This window comes from Catharus ustulatus, chromosome 1 (genome assembly GCF_009819885.2).
Source record: "Catharus ustulatus isolate bCatUst1 chromosome 1, bCatUst1.pri.v2, whole genome shotgun sequence".
In the NCBI taxonomy this organism is placed as follows: domain Eukaryota; kingdom Metazoa; phylum Chordata; class Aves; order Passeriformes; family Turdidae; genus Catharus; species Catharus ustulatus.
The window spans coordinates 116,188,144-116,204,492 of record NC_046221.1 but is presented as its reverse complement, the minus strand read 5'-3'; the positions used below and the strand labels follow the sequence as shown (position 1 = coordinate 116,204,492).

Sequence of the window (16,349 nt, the reverse complement as noted above, 5' to 3'; positions counted from 1 at the left end):
ATATCTGGGGTGACTGATAACTTTCCTCACAAGAAATATGGTTGTGTTGTGTGCCATTACTATGCCTGATTAGCTGTGCTTGTTGAGTGTCATCAGTGTGTGTTTTCTGTTTTGTGAATGTTCAAGATTTGCGGCTTTTATCTAAGGGACTCAGATTATGCTGAGGATGAAGAAAAAAATCTTGCCACTTTTTTCTTTCAGATACTAAACTGGCAAGCAGAGAGAGAGCAAAGTTGTGTTTCAAAGCAGTGAGATGCAAAAATTCAGAAGGTAGGTTCTTCGCTGAATGTGGTAACTTTAAAAAAAGTACTCTTTTGGACGCTGTATGCTGAAGTTGTGACTTCTCATGATGCTAAAACAGTGCTTTCTCTTTTTATCCCTTAGAAAATTACACATTTGCAGATATTGTCTTTGGAAATGAACAGGTAGGTGGATGGGTGCAACTGCATATTTTCTCTTGTTTAAGGTGTCCCTAGGCTAGCATATATTAGGAATATTAGGATCCCAGCTCCACAGTTGAGCTACTTTGGAATCACATTACAGTGCTGGCTTCTTTTGCCTATGCTTTTCCTTCCTTTTCAGCTCTTTGGAGTAGTTATTTTAAATGTATCCCAGCCCTCCTGCAGATATCAGATTCTTAATTACACCTTTACTAAGGCATATTAAAAATTCTAATTACAACTTATTTGAAAAATTGGAAAACTAATGGATGTTGGTCACAGAATTTCAAAACTAGTACAGGAGGTAGCAGTGGGTTTAAGGAGTCTGTTTGATTTTACTAGAAGTTTAGGATTCTAGACTACCATGCTCTTCTAATATTTTTTAAACATACAGATACTGAATAATCCTTTTAGTAAATGGTCTTGGTACTGCAAATGCTTTTCCAAAACCTGAGGAAAGTAGGCCACTTGCATTAGGTCAGAAATCTGCATAGTTGATTTAGTCAGTTGAGTATCAGATTGCTTATTTTCATGCTGAGCATACATTTTCCCTGTATGTATTCAGCTTTTAAAGCCAAAGAAAATCTATTCACTGCCATTTCATTTCATAGGCATATAAATTGAAGTTAGGACTACAAATCTGAGCTACAGTAACTTTAGCTTTCCTGGAGAACATTTTATTATAGTGTGGAGATAGGGAGGGTGTCCTCCCGTCTGAGCATTTGCTACAGTAGTGGCTTTTCTCCCTGGGTATCAGCATTCTGCTAGTGCAATAGTCAGCTAGCACTTTTTGAAGGGAGGGGTTGCGAAGCTAAAGTTGCTTGCTTATCCTGTTTTCTCCAACAGGACACAGTATCATTGCTGTTGCTCTTAAAAACCGGCTTCCTTACCAGGCTTTTGTTGTTGGAAGAGCTTGGCACTCATGACAGCACAGTGCTTCTGTTTGTGCCATGTATCTATGGGGATGTGCTGTGCAATCTGTTATCTCTGCTGCTGCTAGCAAAGTGATGTTCCTAACTTAGATAAATAATTCCAGCTAAGCTGAGGAAAATATTACTAAGCAAAAATTACTTTTGTGTGACTTAGTTGGATGCTTTGGCTCTCTCATAGACTTGATGTATCACCGTAGGCTGCTTTGTGAAAATAATCAAAGCTCCTATTTGCAAGTTTGGTATTTGTAGTTCTAAACTAGCAAGTTATAGCTCTGTTTTCTCTATATTGCCTTTAGCAGCCCTTTAGATAGGGCTGATCTCTAACAGGTCAAGCATGGAAATCAAGGTGTCTGGCACCCTGTAGTTTTGCAAAGGGATGCCAACCAGAATAATGGAACTGAAATGTTACAATGATGAGGTCTGTTAGAGCAACTTGAGTTAACTCACATCCTGTTCTGAACACTTTCTTCCTTTTATTCTCTTGTAGATAATAAGTTCAACCAGTCCTTGTGCGGACTTTTTTTTCCAAAGCTTATCCTCTGAATTTAAAAGAACTCACGTGCAATCTCATACTCACGCATCTCAAAGGGTAGTGAAACAATCGCTTGATGAAACAGTCAGATTGATACAAAGGTGCAGTGAAGTTGATTTGAACATTGTGGTACTGTGGAAGGTATGTATGGTTGTGGCCTTTGTGGTAATTTGGACATGAAATATTACAGTTAGAAAATAATTTAATGTAATCCTGAACTTTCAGGCATATGTATATGAAATTTATGGGTGAATTTTTTTTTTCTGAAAATAATCAAATGGACTATAAAAGCAAAGATAGTCTTAGTATCTATTACTGTAATAAGTGTCCTTAAATGGTTTTACATTACTCTGGATGCACTCAATTCTTGTAAGCTCTCTCTTAAAAGAGAAAATTACAAAATCTTACGCTAAGAGATTTGTTAATGCTTGTTCCTAGAGAACTGTAAGAGTGACCCAGTTTGCTTTGAAGAAAAGTCTCATTTGAAGCAGTGGAAATTGGCATAAATGTCATGCTAACCTCTAAGTTTTGATCAGTACAGCATGTTCCACCTAAAATAGGGAACAGTCAGTAATGGTGTTATGAATCTTACGATAGTTCCTGGTCTGCAGATGTCTTTGTATTATGTTCTGTAGGCATATGTTGTGGAAGACAGCAAGCAGCTTATTTTGGAGGGCCAGCATCATGTTGCCCTTAACACAGTTGGGAAGGAGGCCTTTTCATTTCCTCAGAAGCAGGTAATCTACTGTGAAGTTTTCCTTTACATTTGCTTCTTTCTCTGAATGGACCTAATGAATTCTCTGTTATAAAAGTGGAAGCTTTTGTAGAATCTTAACATCAGATATGTGTTACTACCAAATAATTCGGGCTGACTAACACCAGGTTTGCTTAGTCTTCTCTATTGAACTAGCTAGGCCCAGTTGGAACGTGAGAAAAGCAATATGCAGGTAAGTATGTCAGTGAGCTGTTGTTGAAGTAAACTGTTCTTTGGTGTTTCAAGTAGAACTAGAAACTTGTTAATGGTATGAAAGGTAATGATTATTCATTATAAAGTTAATAGTAAAATGGTGAAGTTTATAGTTGCTTTGCTTGATGAAACAAAACAGCATCTGTAAGAAATTGGTGGCTGTCTTCTGGTACATGAATTGATAACACCTATGGAAGTTACAGATAAAGTTCTGTTAAAACATCTGTACTAAATTCAGTTTATGTGGACAAAGAAAGCTAATGTGCAGAATAAGAGGGAGTAAGTCTTTGGGTTTGTTTAGTCTTCTCCTGAGCAGCACATTGCTGTTCTTTCTTGTTTTGTTGACATTCTTTATGTTTTTACCAATACTACAAGCATAATATATAACTTTTAGTGAGCTCTTGAAGTTGCAGCAAAGAGTACTATGTATTAATTTTGTCAAGAAAACAATACAGGACGAATGTCTTCCTTTAAATACCATGCTATAATACAACTAGTGAATTACTCTGAAGCTGTACATTTGGCTTTGGTTCATGAGCCTTTAAGTATTGGTAGATTGCCAAGGTAATTTTTTCCATTTAGTTCTTTGTGCTATGAAATGGTATTTGCACACATGGCTCTAGCTATGCTGAGCAGTACAGGAGGCTGTATTAGTCCAATGACATCTGCCCCCTCAGGTATTGCTTTCCCTGTCTTAATATATGTATATGGAACAGTAGATCACGCTGTGGACAGCTAAAGTTGAGACAAAACATTGTGAACTTCAGATTGCGTTAAGTTCTGGTTATCATAAATGAATAGGAAGGGAAAATAGAAAGTAATCACATCTGCATCCTAAAATAAACAATTTACTAAATAGGATATGGGTAGAAATTCGCATTTCTTGTTTACTGAAACTCTTGTCTGTATCACAATAAATTTCAAACTAAAGAAATTAATCCTGCCACCAGCAGCAAGGAGGATCTGTATGTACTCTCCAATTTTTTGAGGAATATATGCTTCTATATTACAATTTTCTGTATAAAATCGTTTCTCATCAGGGTTTATTACAACTATCTTCATATAGATTCTGCATTGATTTTTGTATTCACTTCCTTGAGCATGAGGAACACACTTCATTTGAAACATTCTGTACCTTGGTTGGAAGCAAAAAAGCATCTGCATCGTCATGCAGTTGCAATCTGCTGTAAGAGTAGTTGGTTGCTGGGTGTTTTTTTAATAAACATGTAAATTTTGTGTCCTTATGATAACCAAAGCTCAGAGTTAGCATGAATTTTAAGAACCTGTGATCTCAGGACTGCTAAGAATTGAGAAATTGCACATACTGACATAGTACTTTTTTAAAATTGGCTCATAATACTGTGAGGAGAGCAGATAAACTGCTCTGAGGTAGGAGGTGAGGTGTAAGAAATTAATTGAATTGAGACTTTGTAGAAGTTTGCTTCATTCAGTCCACATTTCAGAATTAAAAGAATCCCCAAAATAGAATTAAATGAGGCTAAATAGAGAAAATAACGTACTTAATCTCTTAACAATCGCATCTTGTCTTTGATTGATCTTACTTTTACATTTTAAAGTAGCACAGCCAGTGGAAAGCTGGGGTGGAGCAGTGGTAGAAAATTGCAAACCCACACTTCTGATTTAATATTTTCCTTATGTAGTTTCCTCTTTTAAGTCTGTATTTATTCTCCTAAGTCATGAACACTTCGCTAGACTGTCCCGATTTGCCTTGTGCTGACAGAATTGAGCTTGGTTGTTTTCTGAGGACTCAACAGCAGAGGGAGTTGGAGGTGCATGCTTTTTACCAACACATGTGGGTTACCAGTTCATAAGTGATAGAGGACTGCTTTAATCTGGGGAATAAAAAACTTAATTGAAGATTCTGAACAGGGTCTCACCTAGTATGCAGGAGTCCGCAGTGATGGGTGGTTACTTCTGCTTGGTTCCTTGTGGGACTTTTAATACACAACAGGGATGTGGGACAGACAACAGGGTGCAATTATTCATGTATTGCATAACTTGCTGTATTTGATAAAATCAAGATAAAACCTCTGGTTACAGTCATGTAACCATGACTTTGGGGGCTTTGGGAAAGGCTAAAATGTTTTTCTGGGTAAAATTTCTATATGTACCAGCATATTAAAAATGTAAGTAACAGTAAAATTCAGTACAAGTTCTTTGGTGCTCTAATTCATGTGGTCCCTTTTCTTCTCATTTTTGTTCAAAATAGAATTAGAAATATTAATCCTTTTCATTCCGATCACTACAATAACTGACTTTAAAGCTGGTTTTCTGTCACTGAATACAGTTTATTTTGGTTGTTGTTTAGACTAGAGATTTTTTTTGTGTAAGAAAATAGCATTACTTTTGAACATAGGCTACTGGACACAGTAGGCCTACCAGGAGATGTGATGAACTACTTATTTTGTGTTCTAGAAGTTTGGAGTCATAACATGTAGTGTGCTGAAAGAACACTTAACAGAATATTGACTTTGTTAAGGCATTAATTTGTTTCATATAGAAATCTCTCTGGATTATATGGAAAACGTTTATCTTCTTATCCTTCCTTTTGCTTGTGTTTTTGCAAAAATGTCCTTTGGCTAAAGATAGGGGGGAAAAGTACTGAATACAGTTTATTGCCTTGAATCAGAAGGTGCCATAAAGTGATGTGTTAATGGACACAGGCAACAGTATATGAAGGAAAAAAAATCACATAACATGTAAGTAAAGTGACTTTCTGTGAATAGATCCATTTCAGGCCAAGTAATAAAAGGCTCACTAATTCAGTTGAATATTTGTAAATCAAGGCTGTTTTTTTTGACAATGATCCTGCTTATAGGTTCTATTTCTCTGCTGAAACATGCTTTTAGGAATCAGGTAGTTTTAACTGAAGGTCATCTGAAGATTGCACCTGAAATACAGCTATTCTGTCTTTCTTGACCTCTCTATCTTAAATTAGTGAAAGGACAAAAATTACAAACGCATTAAACATCCAGTCACAATCAGGGCTGTTGATTAATATTATTTCTTACTGCTCTCTTCCCTGTTTTTCTAATCTGGTGAATTCAGTCCAAAAGATTCCAAAAGAAAAGTGCAGTGTAATATAGTGGGCTGGAAGTAATAGGGGCATTTGTATTACTTCTGGTTTGCAAAGTCTTCACACCAATGGAAGGCTTGTCATTTGAATGTTGGCATGTTGGGAGTAGCCTCCATCCTTCCCAGGTGTGTTTCAGGACTGCACATGATGTTCCTCTGGGCTACACATTTTGTCCTGTGAATTAGCCAGCACTAACCCAGAGTAAAATCCATAAAATGTGTATAGGATGGATGCAGACTTTTTGGCAGTATTTCACTTCAGAAAGGATAATTTTTGGTAAGACCTCTTCTTAAAATACATGCAGCTTAGTGAATCAGCAACAGTTTGGTTGGAAGCAGGAGTTCTTGAAATGTAGGAAGGGTAGGGTTTAAAAAACTATTTTTCCTATAAGTGGAAGTGACATCTTTTGCTAGTTCAGGACTTTTTTTATAGAATACGTGGGAGGAGATGCTTGAATCCAACAGGGATTGTTGGAATTGATTTAAGACTTTACTTAAACGGCCTCAGTAGAGAAAAAGCCAAGTTCTTAAGGGTATATCAACATCAACAGCTGAAATACACACTTTGCACTCTGTTGTATCAATTAATGGAGCAGATACAGTAGCAGTTTGGGAGGACTGACTTAAATTACTGTCATGAATGAAATGTTCCAAATAACTGCAACGTTTGGTTTACCTATTATGGATGACAGAGCTGATGATATCTGTTTTCAAATGTATTATTCTTGGTGTCAGTAAAACACTGTTCCTGTAATTGTCATTACTGTAGTTGAGAGCTAGAATGAATATAGATGAGTCACACGTTGAAGGAAGCAACTTAAAACTGAGGTTTTAAAATGGAAATTCTCAGATCTAAAATGGAAAAGAGAGAAAAGCGCATCACTTAGATGTCTCACTCTTACTTTACTGCTTTCGTAATTCTACTTTTACTTATGCTTAGCTCCATTCAAGAGTTTCCTGTTTAGGTTTTCTTGTCTGCTGTGCATACTGCCCCTTCAAATTGGACTGATCATGTCAATAATCCTTTTGGCTATGTGTGACTTGTGGTTTACTGCAGGAGTGACGGTAGGCAGTCGGGACAGATGGAGAGATCTCTAAAACCAGGTCTTGGAACTTGTGGTTTATTGCAAAGGGCGTGGGTGGAAGGGCCCTGCTTGGAGCTGCCAGCCGCAGCTCTGAGCAGGGCAGTGAGAGAGTAAGGGGTAATAGAGCAAGGGGTAAGAGAAAGAGGTAAGAGGGTGGTAAGAGCTCAGAGAGTAGGGTTCCCATTCCAATACAATAAATCTTCTTCTGTGTTGAATATTCTAATTTTCACTAACCAATCTAATACAAGATATAAATCTTATAGCATTTACATACAATCAACATATGAGAATCATTGCATTACCATACTGTGTTACACTTTAAACCCTAAAAACTACTCTTCAGACCCCTTCTGCCAAGCTAGCAGGGTCTTCTCTGACCTTTGGACCTGTCTGCAAGCAGAGGGAATTGTTTAATGAAGAGGGGATTATTTTCAGCTGACCGTTTTATTGTTTTCTAGTTATTTAGTAACTAAGGTTTGGTATCTCAAAGATGGCTTTCATTTCAATCTTATAGTTTCCACATTCTCAAAATCTTTTGCCAGGCAATCATATTTATAAGGTTTTCCTGTTTCATCCTCCCCAACAGTTTACAAGGCAGATATGCTGATTTGATTTTTCCATACAACATGGAAATCAAACTGCAGTGCTTAAGAGCACATTGACCCAGTCTCTAAGAAATTGTTTATGGAACTGAAAACTTTAAGTTGCATAATATTAGATATAACAATCTTTTAAAGTGATTATATTGAAGATACCATCACTTCTGTCCATCTGATAGAAAGGAAGAACTTTTCAATTTGAAGATGCATTCTAAGATATTAAGGAATGTGTTATGGCTAGATGTGTCTGTTTACATCTATCAAGAGATGCTTTGAATTGTTAAAATGTTGCTTTTTCAACTTTTAGCTAAGTATAATTGTAGGAGAGATCTGAATGTGAATCTGGTGTGAATGACTAAAGTACCATTACTTTAGCAAGTGTATCTAAAGATCATTTATAGCTATTTCAATGTAGCAAAATACCAGACTCTAATGGTGGGGATTTTGTTGTAACACAAATTAGTGAAGATGTTGAGATTATTCTACTTGAATTAGAAATCTTGTATCTAGATTTTAGTGTATTTGTTTGAAGCTGACCTTTGTAAATGGCTTTGGGCAGCAAGAAGCTTTCTAAAAAATGAAAACAACTTTCCAAGCACCAGTTATACGGTTTGTAGCTCTTGGAACATAACTGAGGGAGCACTGTCATTCTGGTGCTAATGCCTGTTGTGTATTTTTAGGCAAAACCGAAAAAGCTTCAAAATGCAGCTAGAAAATGTAAAACAATGACAAAAACACACACCCCTTTTCCAATCTTTTAGGAAGTCTCTTCCAGTCAAACCTCTCTACCTCTATCAGTTTATCAGTTTCTATTTTTTTTTTTTTTTTAGAAGGACAATCCTAACCATTGATGTGGCTTTCTTGTATGTGATTTATGCTAGTTAGTGGAGCTTGTGACACTTCTGTAGACTTTGCAGAACCACACGGGGTCAACAAGCAGATTTTAGGTCAGAATTTCTTTCTTTTTTTTTTTTTTTTCCCTGTTTTGAAAGGCAGTACTGCAGTACTTCACTTGGGCTGATATTCTAGGAGTCCAGCAATAAAATATCACCTGTTCAGTTCTTGGTTTTTCTTGTGCTTTGTTTCTCAGTATAAGGCTGTTACTGCTCAGTGTATGTTCTTGAAGGGAGGGGGCAGGTACCAAGTATGTATGGGCTCTTTGGTTTGGTTTTAAAGCCTTGGTCCAATTTCACAAGCTCCAGAGTAGAGTGGGAGTTTAATGCATCCTTCAACTTAGCATTTATTAGCTGTGTCTAGGTAGCTTTCTGATCTGTATGCACATCATCTTGGTTATCGTTTGGAAGTGCTTAATTCTTTCCTGAACCATTCATTAGGTAAGAGAATCATGGGCTAAATGTTGTATCTTAGCCTTTGGTCTAGGTACACAGTAACAAAAAACCTAGAGTTTGAGCACATAAACTTGGAGAGACAGAGATCTTTTTTGACTCTGACACCCAAGAAACTGTCTGGAATTAAGGTTTAGCTCTACTGGAAAATCATTAATTTTTCTGCTTTCCTGTCCTTTGACAGAGTTGTAATATTAGAACTAAAGGTTCAAGGTATTAACAGCACTCTGCACTTTCACCTGTAAATGTTTCTACTGCATTTCATGATGTTCTTGTCTACTTGCAGAGGTAAATATTCGTATTTGTCTTTTTTAGGGTTTTAAAAAAATACTCGGGAATTCTGATTGGGAGGACTTGGAACAGGTAATTGACTCTAGGGCAAACTACAGTATGTAGGTTATTGCTGTGTGGTTGAAGGCAGCCTTGAAAATTGGTTGGACTGTTATTTGAGGGGAGAGAATTATTTAAATGAAAACCTATCATCTCCGCTGTGTTTCATGCTGTCAGTTTGTATTGTTAGGGTAGGATGGAAACACCAAATTCATTCAACACTGAAAATGTATTTTGTGGTTACTGTGGAATATCTTTTTTTCTTCTCAAATTACATTTTGAGAAGACCACTCTTCCTTTTGAAAGAAAGACTTGCAAGCCTGTTAAAACATTTGCTGTCTTCATGCTATTATCAGCACAGTGACTAAGGTGTTCACACACACTTCTGAACACCCAGTGTGTTTGATTTTTAAATCAGGTTTCATTGCCTGTAGTGTTTCTTTTCAACTTAAAAGGTACGGTCTATCAACTTTTAATGAAAAGTATTAACTTTATTATACTGTACTAACTGACTGATGACGTTTTAGAAGTCTTGTTTTGTGTGTTTTTAGCAGGCAATCACATTTACTGCTGCAAATTCTTTTTTTTTTAAAGATGGATTTTCTGCAGAGTAGGTTCATAAGGAGATACTAAAGGGCAGCCCCTTCCTGAATAAATCCTGCTCACAAACCAGATTAGTTGATGTTGGACAGAAATGCTTCACCAAATGCAGACTGGTTGCAGCTTTCTGTATCACTTAATTTCTTCTGCTTCAGAGACTCATTTTGTCCAAAGGGTTAGGGGGAATCCTAGGTAGTGTATTAGAGCTTTTCTTGGGCTTTCAGCTGGGGACAAAAGGTAACTTTCATATTTGCAAGTGCTTGTTATGCAATTTCAAAGATACTCTATTATTAAATCCCTCTGTCAGTGTTCACATGTTCCTGTAAATTTCCGTTTGCTTTACTTTGGATCTATTCTGGGAAACTTATGCATTGACTTTCTTGTTTTAAACTTCCTAGGGCAGGTGATGAATTTTTTTTTTGTTAGATACAGGTACTGGGCAGGGAACAGTGTAAATGCTGTCCCTTTTCCCTACAAGCCAGACCCAGGCACTAGAAAACCACTGCACCAATAGCGTGTTTTTGTGAAACTTGCACAATGTTGTTTTCACAAGGAACTGTGAAATCTGTCTCAAAAGAAGGTGATAGATAAATCATACCAGTTACTTATCCAGTGCACTTAAATACAGACCACGTTGGGAAAAAAATTGTGAGCTCATGATGCTTCAGACTTGTTTTCCTTATGAGCTGTTGTTGGTAATGAAAAATTGTAGCTTCTGTTACTAGACCGGACTTCTTGTACCTTATATTACTATTATCAATGCTATTCTGAATTTGTTTCAGGAACTACCAGAAACAGTTCTCCTAAAGTTTTTTCGACCAGAAAACACACCGGTGCCTACAAGACCAACACCAGAGCAGCTTTCTAATCTTATTAAGACAAGTCTTCATTATCCAGAGTCTTTCAATCATTCTTTTCATCAAAAAAGGTTAGTGAAACATTACCTTTAAAAACTTTAGAAATACAGTTAATTGGACATAAATCCTTTAGAGAGATGCAGTGTGGGTTATGATATTAAAGTCTAGTATGCAATTGTGAAATATTGTTCAATTTTTAAATTCGTTGCTTCAGAAGTTTATAAGTAAAATGAAAGTTTCATTAAAAAAAAGACTAATACCATAGCTCACAGTTTTAATGTTGACAAGTAATGTTATCAAACTTACTGAAAGAAAAATAGTCTGCTCCCTTTGTTTATTTTTGTTGTCAGAGTAAACAGTGTGATTTCTTTGAGAAACCAGACAGAAAGATGTACTTTTAGATCAAAGGAGCTGTTATGTCTGCATCTCACTTGCCAAGATTAGCTGCACATATTTCTGACTTAGGTCAGAAGGAAAGGTGGTAACAGTTCAGATCTCTGGGGCTTATCTCCTAGAAGAATATCAGAATTAACCTCTGTTGGAACCTGTAAAATCCGTGATTGTTTCAAAGTTGTAATAGTATGAACCAACCCCCTGGCTTAATTTCCAAACATTAAATGGGCTGTGCTTGAAATATGAAGGTACCTATTTAGGCTTGGTTGTTTTACCTGAAAGCTCTACTGTGTTATAGTGTTTTGTAGCAGTTAATATAAGTTGTCAAATGAAAGGGATTTGTTTTTAAAATCTAACATTTAAATGTTCTATAAGGTGCTATACTTTAATAACAGTGATAAAGCATGCATTATCCCTGTAAGAGATTCACCTCTTATTGGTTATAGTCTAATTGTTCTTTTTTTGCAAGTTTAGGATATTTAAGCCGTTAGGCAATGGCAAGGAATTCCAGTGACAAAAATCACTTGCTGCATACATAGAGCTGTTTTAGCTGTGGTGTTTGTGTTCCTCCCTATTGATATCTTTGAGTCATTCTTGCTGCAGCATTATTTATAGAAACAATAATAGTAATTGTGAACAAGCAGAATATCAATTAACTGTATTAGTTTTATTGAGGATAAAGGCCTACATTAAATCCAGATATACATGTACTGTCTGTTCTGGTTGGGCACTGTTCAGGCTGTAACTTAAAGCCCAGTGCCAGCAATTCCTCTACAGGAGGCAGTGCAGAAGCCCAGTATCCAAACATAGTGTACCAACCAGAAATTCAGAAAATAGTATACTGGAATACTTCATTCTGGAATGTTTCTTGTCACACAAGCAGATTTCCTGTAAACTTAGGTGGTATTTATGCTTTTTCTGTCCTTTCTCTGCTAGATGAAGGGAGATGGTAGCTTCATTCGGCCCAAATGAGACAATGCTGTTTGTCTTAATAACTTTTACTATAAGTAGCTCTAGTCAGTGTAAATTATTATATTTCTACCTACACTGTCTTGACTCCGGAATAATTGACAACTACATATAAATTCTGTTACTGATAATAATTTTAATTGTTTAAGAGTATAATTAAGACTATGCAAAATAAGATTTTTTTTCTTTCCTTAATGTGGAACTGTTTTTCTTTGCAGCCTCTGTCTGGTACCTGTCACTCTCCTACTTTCCAATTGTTCCCAGGCTGTTGTAGATGTGATGATTGATTTGAGGCATAAACCAACAAGGTAGTGTGCAAATGTTAATAAAACAATATTTTTTTAAGACCCCTTCCTAGTTTGGGGAGTTTTGTAATATTTTATCTATATTGAATATCTGGAATAGAATCTTTTCAACAGTGGCTTCTTTCAAGGAATGGAAGTTGATAAAGGGCTCATACAGTTAACTCTGAGTCTTCAGTCTCTGCTGAGACGGGCCTTTAATTGTGACTCTTGAATAGCTGAAACTCTGCAGGTCTTTTCTAGAAAAAGGGAAATACTTTTCAACTAGTGAAGTAGGAGCTTCACCAGCCTTTATTAAACATAAGATGCTAGGTTTTTGTTTTTTAAAGTACTAAAGAATTTGTAGCCAACAACTTCCTCCTGCAATTTGACTTAGTGTTAAATTTTGTAGATATTGGATATTTTTAAGACTTCGTCTAGGTTTAACAACTGACTCTTATGACTGCCTTTTTGTATAGAACTAGTAGTAATATGTGGGAAAATATTAGTATAAATAAATATTAGTACTGAGGAAGTGTTCATTAATTACGTCTAAAAGTTTTACTGAAGATTTTTTGTGGGATAGAGAATTCAGTACCATGATATGTATACCAGTTAATTCTGCCACTTCTGTTTAAACAAGGCAACTTCAACTCGTGAGTAATGCAGGTTACTGCTCCCCTTCCCTCCTTCTGCCCCCTTAGATGTAATACTGCCTGGTCTGTTTACCACCAGGGACGGGAGAAAGATTGTGAGGATACTGGGGGGTGCTTAGTCATGGGGGAACACTGGCTTCTTGCCAACAGTCCATGGAGCCGAGTAAGATGGTAAAAGCCCAGAGCCTAATACACAGGTTCAGAATGGGAAGACAGAAAATTTAATTGTGATTTACTTTTCAGTTACTGTTAGGAAGCCATTCACTGATGTGCTGTTTTTCACAAGATGGTCATGTTGTGTTACATTGTGAGACATGTCTTTGGTAGGGTAGTGTCCTCATGTACCTTGAAACTACTTAAAAATAAAGAAAAACCCCCCCACACTCTCTCCTAATGTATTAATGCAATGGCTCTAAAGCAGTGTATGTCCATGTTGACTATTCCTGTGTGACATGCAGTCTGATTGAACTCTAGCTCATGGGACAGGCCTAAGAATGCCTTAAATAGGAGTTCCTTAAACTGTGATGGTTTGAATCTTGTTACTACATTTAGTGTTAGTATTATGTGCCAGTTATGTAGAAAGCTGACAATACACTGAATTCTTCATTATACATACATGTATAATTTATGTCCTGTGTATAGTACCAAAGAAATGCTTTCAAGATTTGTAGTAATTCATCTGAGCTAAGGGGACATCCACTCTAATGAGTTTTAAGTGAGTCAGAGAACATTAAAAAGTATTTGGTAAGACCCAGAGTTAAAGTGAACTGATGGATGGACATAAACATCCCTCAATTTACCCAAGGGTATCCTGGGTACTCTGAGTCTGCATGCATTTGTGAGAACAAGTGTATGTGGATATGGATGTAGTAGGAAAGAAGACAGACACACGTGATCCTTTTTTTTAATTTTAAGTTGCATTTAGTACCTTGATAAAATGTTAAGTACAGTCCTGTCTGTAGCTATGATGGCAACTGTTATCCTTGCAAAGTCTCATTTTGTCTTGCTAGGTAAACCTAAATCTCTTGAGGAGGGTCCACAGAAAAAAGACAGCAGTATGCATTTGAGGAAAGCAGTGATTTAAGGGTAGTGATTGTAGGCAAGCAGTTAAAAAGACTCAGGAGCTTCTAAGACATCAAAGACAAATGGAGTAGGCACTCATCCAAAGAGAACCAGAATAGCAACTTCCCAAGTTCTGACTTCTGGAAAGAAGTTTTTGCTAAGTATAAGTCTTTTTAAGGACCTGATGAGGGGGACAGTGCATTCTGAAATCTTGGGAAAACTTGAAGTTGGAGGGAGTCTGTAAATTGGTAATCAAGTGCAGAGAATTAATATTTTTCTCTTTTATTTTTTCAGCTCTGAAGCACTAGAAATACATGGATCTTTTACATGGCTTGGGCAGACACAGTACAAGCTTCAGCTGAAAGGCCATGAGGTCTATAGCTTGCAGCTCAAGGCTTGCTTTGTCCATACGGGTGTCTATAACCTTGGAACCCCCAGAGTATTTGCCAAGCTTGTGGACCAAGTTACTTTGTTTGAAACAAGTCAGCAGAACTCTATGCCTGCACTGATTATTATCAATAATATCTGACCACTTCTTGGAAAAAAAAAAAGAGCACTAAAAAGACAAAATAAATGGGATTCTTTTCTTACATTGCTGGTTGACATTTTTGCTGCAGTTTTTTTGAAATATCACCTCAAACATCTAACTTGTTACTAAAGATCATGTAGAAAAGAAAATAGCAAAATATTCAGATGACTTGTCAGTTTGTTTCTCGATGCAATGCACGTTGGACTGAAAATACATTTATCCTTTTATAATGTATTTCTTCTCTGGTAATTAAGATACTCATAACATAAAATACTCTAACTGCAGATCTGAACATACTTGTATGTCCAATGCCCTGTCAAAAATGCAGCTTGACTGCTGTTACAACTTCCAGCATGGTGTGTTTAATATTTGTGGCTGTATTAGGATATGGTTCAGGAAGAAAGTCTCATTGGCTTTTTCCTGTCTGAAGCCATTAGTCATGGTAAATCCCAACCTTACTGTGAAGTTCAATAAGGTCTCTCAAATCCATTTCTGATTCTCAGTTCTTTAGTTTTAAGATTTTGGTTTCATATTTATGGAAACTGGTGACTTCCAAGGTTTACATAAAAGTCCACCTAGGGTGTTCAAAAAATAATTTAAACCAGTTTGAGTATTTTCACATTCATCTCAAAACAGAATGCACTATTTCACAACCATGAGATTGTCATTTAAATTGTCACTTACTTTATTATGTAACTATAACAACTGATCTGTTTAAAAAATCTACTCAAGATTTTCAAGAAATGTATTATATTTATAACAAATGTACTGTAAATAGAATAAAGCATACACCATATTCACTGTATGGACTAGTGGCCTTTCTTGTTTCCCTTTACATACAGCTGTAGCAATCCACAGGTGCTGCTGCTATCACACTACAGTGCTGGTATGGAGACAGTGCATCTGCCTTCTGATGCATTTTATTATTTTTAGGTTTCCATTTTACTCGTGTTTGGTACTACTGTATGATTGTCTTCAGGCCTTTAGACTTCCTGAAAGTCTTGGAACCCATACACAGCACATAACCTTCCACAGCCAAACTTAATCGGACTGTAGATCATTTTGCTAAATCAATATAATACTGAAGCATCCTCTGACAATGAATATGTTGCCTCAGGTCTCTGCTGGTGTACAGCTTGAAAGAATAATCTAAAATATTCTTGGCATTGTAGCCTTAAGTTGTGCCATCATGTCTTTTTCTGTCTCACACCTGGTTATGGAAAGAGAAGTCATTATTGGTGCTATTCAGCTGTGCACTGTAGGCCACGATGTTCTACATCACGGTGTATATTTTAAGACAGCCTGTTTAAAGTGGGTTATCAAGAGCACCATGTCTAGAAACTGGATGAAAAGAAGAGAGACCCTGTAGGGGGAACTGGACTTGTCTGATGGAGGCTGGAGATGGTACAAATGGCAATTCACAGTGAGATCTGGTTGTTGAGCAGTGGGTGGCAGGTAAAAAGCAAGTGAGAATTTGAGAATCTCTGAATGACAGAGCAGTGAGATGAAATGATGCAGGGCAAAGCAGCTCCTGGAGCTTCTCAGCACTCCAAACCCAAATGCGTAAGCTCTGACGCTCACCTGGACGTCTGAGCAGTGTGTGATTCATCAGTCTGAGACTCAGAAGAGCTGTGGGTGTTTGGGGAAGGAGGGTCCTTGGCAACCTGCTTTTCTG

General features: G+C 36.8%; 1 protein-coding gene across 4 annotated transcripts in view; it reads left to right on the top strand.

Moving 5' to 3' along the window:
- The window catches only part of TRAPPC8 (trafficking protein particle complex subunit 8), a 52,212-nt gene extending 36,733 nt beyond the window's left edge, over positions 1–15,479 (top strand). For 2 of the 4 annotated variants that reach the window (XM_033063526.1, XM_033063510.1), the window contains 8 exons: positions 202–270; positions 385–425; positions 1,860–2,045; positions 2,540–2,641; positions 9,313–9,360; positions 10,710–10,855; positions 12,365–12,454; positions 14,440–15,479. In XM_033063526.1, coding sequence (XP_032919417.1) covers positions 202–270; positions 385–425; positions 1,860–2,045; positions 2,540–2,641; positions 9,313–9,360; positions 10,710–10,855; positions 12,365–12,454; positions 14,440–14,674 — 917 coding nt within the window. In that variant the 3' untranslated portion in view covers positions 14,675–15,479. The remainder of the gene's footprint in view (positions 1–201; positions 271–384; positions 426–1,859; positions 2,046–2,539; positions 2,642–9,312; positions 9,361–10,709; positions 10,856–12,364; positions 12,455–14,439) is intronic. The other 2 variants (XM_033063532.1, XM_033063517.1) reach the window with 1 other exon arrangement.
- The last annotated feature ends 870 nt before the right edge of the window (positions 15,480–16,349 follow it).